At 34.3% G+C, this 7,828-nt stretch overlaps 1 protein-coding gene across 1 annotated transcript in view; it reads left to right on the forward strand.

Moving 5' to 3' along the window:
• Positions 1–7,828, forward strand: part of LOC104471532 (E3 ubiquitin-protein ligase NEDD4-like) — a 46,302-nt gene that overhangs the window by 20,446 nt on the left and 18,028 nt on the right. The window contains 4 exon segments of the mRNA XM_010086905.1: positions 2,456–2,506; positions 4,743–4,804; positions 6,781–6,883; positions 7,772–7,828. Coding sequence (XP_010085207.1) covers positions 4,758–4,804; positions 6,781–6,883; positions 7,772–7,828 — 207 coding nt within the window. The 5' untranslated portion in view covers positions 2,456–2,506; positions 4,743–4,757.

The raw sequence follows: 7,828 nt of genomic DNA on the forward strand, positions 1-7,828 counted from the left end.
CTATGTATTAGTTGTTTGGAGGTCAACAAAAATCTCCACTGGAGGATTTTACTGTCTGGCTGGAGGAGAAGGTACTGTTAAAGGTTGGTTATCGCGGCTAGCTCTGCTAAAAATAGCAAGAGAGACAGCAGAATAATAAAGTGAATAACAGGAGCCTGTACTAAAATAATGCTGGTAACAAACACAATGTTCTGAGGTTTTCTAAAATACAGCAGACTTTTGTCCCACATTCCAGTAATTTATTTGAAAGGCATGTTCCACTTGAGGATTGCCAAGAACTTTACAAATACTAAGCCTTTTAACATGTCTAAGGTATGTGCCGTGCCATTTTAAAAAGAACCTCATAGGCAAAAATGATAGCTATATTTTTCCAGAAGCTTGTGGTCTGTAATAATACAGAAAGTTTTCCTTCAGTAGCTCAGGGAAGCTTCAGACTCTTTGAGTATGAAAACCTGTTGCAGCTTTCTATCTCAAATGAGTTTGTGAACTGAAAAGGTAGGTGTTCTGTTTTTATTTCTGCTCCCTTCCCCTTCAAATCTGAGTATAAGACACACATGCTACGAATCCAATTTAGAGTTTATGTATCTCTAGATTTCTAACATGTTACCATCTAAGACAAGCTCTGCAGTCTAGGTGTGCTTTTCTGGAGGTGTAAAAATTAGAGCTTATACAAATGTGAGGCACTGGTTCTCCATATACGTGTACAATTTAAAGATGACATGGACAAACTTAAGACAACAGAGGTAAAGAAAAGAGGTACTGGAATTATTAAGGGAGAGAGAACTGTTTGAAGAACTACCTGTAGCCTTTAATGTCAGAGCTGTTTGAATAGAGAATGCCATCAATGGGACTAAAATTCCAGTCTAATTCTACTCTTTTTTAATACTGTAAAACATTGGCATTGAAAATTAAAAATATAGTCATTCTAGAAGAAAGGTGAAACACATGGCTTTGCCCTGAAGTGGAGGAAATAGGTATCAGCGAGATGCAGAGCCTCATAGTGAAAAACTTTATGGAAGATTGCCATCAGAACCCTTGGGTGATGTGTTTGAAGAAAAACTTGTGGTAGACCAACAGATTTAGGAAAGAATGAGCACCAAATCTTTTGTTAGGTGGAAAAAACAGGAAGACTAGAAAGCCTGAGGCTGCCCAGGCTACACTGCTGAGGACATTTCACAGTTCCTTACTCTGTGCAAAAGAAAGCATCGTCTTGTTACAGTGTAGATTTTTGAAAAATGCTATAGGCTTACACATACCTCTTAAAAATTTCATGCCCCCTTGATTTTAGCACACAGGCGGTGATATGTCTTCATGTTAAATGACCCATATAATACATTTTCCTGCTTTTGTGGAGGTTCACAAAGGCTTTCAAATCACAAATGAACTTGAAACAACTCAGCATATGCTCCAGTAATCCAGTAAGAAGTCAAGTAAAGTACTTTGACTGTTGGCCGTGATTATTGGCTAATACTGAAATTACCTATGTAAGTTGCTGAAATCTTAATTTATTTGGCAGGCAAAAATTAATGATCAAAAGTAAACTGTGCAATGGTCAGTCTCTCCCTTGATGCTACAGCGTAGGCTGGAGGGAATCAGACTGCAACGTTGCTGTATTCAGTCTGGCTGTAGTCGGACAGTCCAGACATCCAAGTCAGGGCAGTATCTTTCCAATTGTAGTTGTTAAAACTAAACTTCACAATGTGCTTAGGTAAATGGTATTTTTTCATAGATATAATGAATTTTAGCACATTTTTAGATGTCAACAGGAATGTCAGGCAGGGGAGATGCCAGACTTGAAGCTCCTGCTCCCAGGCTTGGGACTGCTGGAGTTGCTGGAACTTCCAAAGCACTTATCACAGATAAAACTTATTTTTGCTTCATCTTTTTGACAGTACTTGTATTATTTTGAAAAGGGGGAAAAAAAAAAAAAGCTTACATGTGCCTGTTTTCAACAGCTGCCTGGGCTTACAGAAATTGTCAGGTGCTCATAGGAGAAGGGTCTCCAGTTCTATGCTAATCTGTGATAAATGTTTAGCTGCATAAGCATATACCAAGACAATCATTTTACTGAAACAGCTAAGGGAAAAAGTGTCTTTACTCTTTGCTCTTTAGGGGGATGTTTCTGCTGGAGATGCTGAGAATCTCAGTCCTGATGCTGAACAACTCTCTCCTGTTTGAACAGCATTAGTCTATGTGATTTAAAATACCATCTAAATCTCCACCATCAGCTCTCTCAAACCGCATTTATTTTAAGGGAGGCAGAACTGTCCAAGGCTCTGAGTGTTGTGTCAATCAGAACTTATTCTGTACAGAACAAGTTTTATTGTCTATAATTTAAGAGTGTCTTCAAATTCTTAGAAAGCATTGCTATGCTATTAGGGCTTTAGAACAATGTTTTTTAAACACTCACCACCTTAAATTTTCTATGTTTTTTGTTTGTTTTTATTTTCCATAGACTCGAGATGATTTTCTTGGACAAGTGGATATTCCTCTTTATCAGTTACCGGTTTGTATTTTTGTTTATTTTTCTTTGAAGACTGTGAGAGGGAGAAATTATTCTGTATGCAATTGTCATCTGAGGAAGTTAACTGTAGTGATAATTTAAGTGATTAAATTCCCCAGCTCAGTGAGTATTTTTGTTTGGTTTTCTTTTGTGGATTTGTTAGGGGTTTTTTAGTGCTGATATTAAACATAAAATGTAGGTTACCTTGTGCTTGGATGTTGGTTTCTGCTGCTACAGGAGTTAGGAGTGCTTTTAGCTTTTTCAAGAATAAAAATGTGAGATTTGAATCCGTTTTAAAGACAAGAAGAAGAGATTGTAATTATTGTCATATTTCATTAAATATTTTTGTTTAAGGTCTAAAAATTTAATATTCCTTATTTCCATAAACAGGTAAAGAAGAGGGAAAGTGGAAGCAGAGCTAGTGTTGCTTAGTACTTTTTGTTTTTGTACTCCTTTTGCAAAGCACGTTGTTAGTTTTAAAGAAAGATCACCAATAACGTAGAAATAAGTAAGCCTTTTCATTTTCTTCTGAGGTCTCAAAACATTAACAAATAATAAGATTTATCATCAGCTGTCTTAAAGACAGGCTAACAAGACAGATGTGGCAAAATAGTTTAATTCTGGTAAGAACCGTGTCAGGAGTAGTTACAGATCTGTCCCGTTTCCCGCTGTACGTGGGATGCGAGATCATACTAACTACTCACCCCCATCTGCAAGGTAAGATAGTTTGCAGATAGGGATTTGCTCTTTCCAAAACCAAAATGTATTAATCCAAGCATTGAATCTAAAGCAACTCTTGTTTTTGAAAGTCTGAAAAATAATTATAAAACTTAGATTAAGAAGATACATTTTTCTTTTTCTCTCCTCTGTGATGTATTTCCACAGTGTCTGAATGTGTGTGTTGGTAGAAATAATGTCATGGGGGAGGGGAACCCCAGAAAACCACAAAGCCAAAACCCAAGCTTAATTCCATTTCAGTTTCAAAGAAGTACATACCTTAGTTGGAAGACAAATAATTTTATAAGTCTGGAACCTGGTTTATGGATAATACCAGTGTAACACATATATCATTAGAGGATTGAAGATCTGCATTTTAACTGAGTGAAGGTGAAACATTTCAACTTGAGTGTAGTATTTCTATATGGTATTAATAAAAGTTTACACTGAAATGTCTGAAATAAAAGAGAAGTGGGTTTTTTTTCTGAGATTCAATGTAAAAGTTATCACATTCAGTAAAACGTAGCTTAGTCTTAGGACTTCTTCATAACAAGCTTGACAGTTCTAACGAAAATTCTGAAACCTCTAACTTAACGTCAAACCTTTAGATTCTGGATTTTTTTTTCTTTCCAATCAAATGTTGACAAATATTAGATATTTTTTGCAAATACTGTTTTAGTATTTTCTGAATTAGTTCAACCTTCAAAGATTTCATCATGTACCATTGGTCTTAATTAAAAGGCCTGCAAATATATAGCAGTTCCAAGTTTTTCCTCATATGGTACAGTACTTCTTTAAACAGTTAAAATATATTGATGAGAGTCTAGAGTTACTCCCCAGAATTTACAAACAGCTGAAAAAGTAGAAGGAAAAGCCTCAAAAAATAGATTTACAAATGTTCCTAAATCTATAGCATTGTAAATATCAAATGTTTTTGTAGGAATTGCAGAACTTGGTCTGGATTATAAACATTTATGTTAACCAGAACAATAAATATTTTTGTTTTCTTTAATGATCCCTGGTGTATCTCTCTACCTGTACCTGAGATGTGTATTTATAAAATTATGTCTGTTTATCTCTGTGATTCTTTCTGTTGACTAAGTTCACTTTTGTGAATCAGAACAGAGATATTCTCAGAATGTTGTTCCGTGATTATTTTTTATCCCTAAATCCTAAAGCTAGAAATTACTTTTTCTATAAATTTTGTATAAAAATATTTGAAAAATATGGAGAGAGGAAAAAGAGTTATCGTAGATATTTTAAATGCGAAAATTGAGGATCTGTTTCTTGATTTCAGGCTAAACAGGTTTTTTTTCTGTGCTTTAGAAACTAATATATGTGTGTACTGAAAGGTAATTTTTTTTCTTGAAATGAGGAATTACCCTTATTACTAAAGCTGGTATTGCTATTACTGTACCCAAACCTGTTGCTTTTGAAGAAACTGATTGTAAATTTCTGATAATTTTCTTTAACTTCAAGTGGTTGATACAAATTTTTCTTGAAAAAACTTGTCTTATTTCAGACAGAAAATCCAAGTATGGAGAGACCATATACATTTAAGGATTTTGTTCTTCATCCAAGAAGGTTAGTAAATACCCCACAGAAATTCTAACTTTCATATGTAAACAATGCAGTTATACAATTACTTGTACATATGTAAATACTGTCTAAATTTTTACGTTTTACTCAAAGAAATCTGAGCATCAACAGAGTAAGATATTTGTGGTTTTACTAAAAAATCATCATTTGTTTAAATACTTAGATTATGTGGTAAAAATAAACCATTTTTCTTCAGCCCATGATATAATTCACTTTAAAACTTAATCTGAACAATTTATTGTTTCACTGAACAGTGAAATCAGTGACCAATTTTGTGCTGTAACTCATTTATTCCTTTTCAACTTGAAATTGTTTCCTGCTTTCCTGTCTTTTTTGTTTACCTGTTTCATGTGAGCAGTTTCATGTGACCTTAACTATAAACATAACAAAACTTAAACTGAAAAGCTGCTTAACATTTAGGAAGGCCTGTGTTAAGAAAACAGTGAATTTTGAAATGATGGGTAACACTTTGACACCGATATCAGTGTTCTGCGTTTCATGTTTGTTTTTAAAATGTGGATTCTTAACCTAAATATGAGTGGGTTTTAGCAACTTGTATTAGAAATAAAATACATAAAAGCATGCCAACATTTTTCAGATAATAGGTTCCCATTTAGAAATAATATCAGAGCATGTGGGATCTACAGATATTTCTCAGCAACATTAAGTAGCAGAAAAAGTGTTTTTTAAAGTATTTTACACCTCTTGACTTGCAGCAGCTCCGTGGTTTAACAGAGTTAGTGACTGTCAGGTTTCATTTTGATCTCCTATTTTTCTGAATTTAACATGTCCTATCCTATCAATGAGTGAAGAGTAATGTTTATTGTCTCTTCATAAATTAACTTCAGTTACTTTTTGTTAGTCAGGGATCTGACCTCTTCTTGTACGGGCTGCCACATGAATTTGGCAGTGCTGTGTAGTAAGATCCTGCCGTAGGTTTGGACTCCTTTCTGCCTTGAAATCTTATTGTAACTTTTAGATACTTCAGTATTGTCAATGCATGTTCTTCAGTTTTACTCATGTTTGCATTTACTTAGGCAGGAATACTAATAATAAGGTTGCTACCATCCCAATACCTCATGCTGAGTAAGAATTGTTAATGTGTTAATACTCTGAAATGAATTACTTGAACTATTGTATTGGAGAGTAAGATAGTAGGTTACTTCCTCTTTCATAGGGATGTGGGCTTTTCTGAAACCAAAATACAATCTGAATTAATGTGTTTATAATGGAACATGAAATGTTTTTCTGGATATCAGAAAAATCTAATTCAGTTTTTCTGTATAGAAAAAAAAAAAAGGCAAAGCATTAGACCTTAGTGATTGGAGGGGTTTGGTTTTCTTTTTTTCCTTATTTTAATCAGATGATGTGCAGGTATCCAGTTGACTCACTAGTGATATTTTCATGACTCTTATTTTCTTTATTTTTTAATACCAGTAGTCCAACAGACAAGATAATTTGGCAGATTTCTTTACTAAGTGAAATTATTAAATCAAATCAATGTGGAGAATTCCTGTTTTCAGGCTTCTAACGATGCATTAAGCTAAATACAGGGAGGCAGACGCTGAAGTATATAAGTGTGCTGTAAGTTAAAGTTTTAGGAAAAGCAGTCCTGTAGGATGAAATAATGCTTGATAGATTGTCAAATTATTATAATTATATGAATTAAGTTGCCATTCTTATTTTCTTGTTCTTTGTTGTTATGCATTGGATACTGGGGAAGTTGGCGGAAGAGTGAGTTGGAAAGAAAGGTTTCCAGTTGCGATACATAATATCAAGGTGTATTCAGAAGTCTAAAGACTCAATACCATTATAGAACTTCATTAATTTAAACTATAAAAAGCCAAGTTTGTTTTGAGAAACTTAAGAGTAATCCTCTAACTGTGCTTTTTCGGGTATTTTATTTCCAGGTAACAATTTCACAAGTGCCCAATAAGAACATTTTCTTTTCTCTTCTGCAGCCATAAATCAAGAGTTAAAGGCCACCTTAGATTAAAAATGACTTACTTACCTAAAAGCAATGGGTCTGAAGATGAAACCACAGAACAGGCCGAAGAATTGGAGGTGGGAAATGATGTATTTGTTGCTGAAAAGCTTAGCAAATGGTCGATCTTCAGCTATTAAGGGTCATTAAAGTAAAATTGAATGTTAGGAATCACTACGCTATAAATAGTGGTTTAGAAACAAACCAGTTAAAAACGGTTGTTTGTATCTTATAAAAGTTGTAAGTCTGTATAAAATTCTGGAGCAGTTTTTCTAACTAAAGGAATGGCTTTGTCAGTATATCTAAGAAAGACAACATACATTAGGCTTTTGGTTTTGTTCTGGTACTGACTTGCCATATGGCTGTGTAACTCTTGTTTTAGAGTGAAGGGAAGTCTCATTGCCCAGTATTTTCTCTCCTGTTCTCAAACACTAGTTTGGCCCCAGCTAGCCAGACACCGGCATCTTGCACTGGCATCTTGCTGGTTTTAGAGTTTCAACTCTCTCTGATATTTTGATCTTGACTACTTCAAAATTGTAATCTTTTGTAAGCACATCATTTAGATCAATAGATTTCTTCTCAAGGCCTTAAACAACTCTTATCAGCATTACCACCTTTGCTGTAATTAAACTTTCTGTTACAAAATGATATACTCATCTGACTAGTACACCTGCAGCATATGTGTGAAATGATTTTTTTTAATCTGTTCTATGAATGTTGTTTATTTTCCTAGAATAAACAACTTTTGATGCTAATACGTTGAAGTAACGTGAGTTAAAAATAAGATTTTTGCATGCATCGCTTGTCCTGTAATTTCTTGAGAAGTATACACAGTAAAACCCAGAACCAATCTTCTTGGCTTAAGATGTAGTGGAATTGCACCTTAAAAAGGGGGTGGTTTAATATAATGAGATATTTTTTCAACTTTGGCAATATTAATTAAAGGTAGTTAATATTGTATCTCTTAGCCTGGGTGGATTATATTGGACCAACCAGATGCTGCTAGTCAGCCGCAACAGCAGCAG

The sequence above is a fragment of the Pterocles gutturalis genome, unplaced genomic scaffold (assembly GCF_000699245.1).
Source record: "Pterocles gutturalis isolate BGI_N339 unplaced genomic scaffold, ASM69924v1 scaffold30081, whole genome shotgun sequence".
Lineage (NCBI taxonomy): Eukaryota > Metazoa > Chordata > Aves > Pterocliformes > Pteroclidae > Pterocles > Pterocles gutturalis.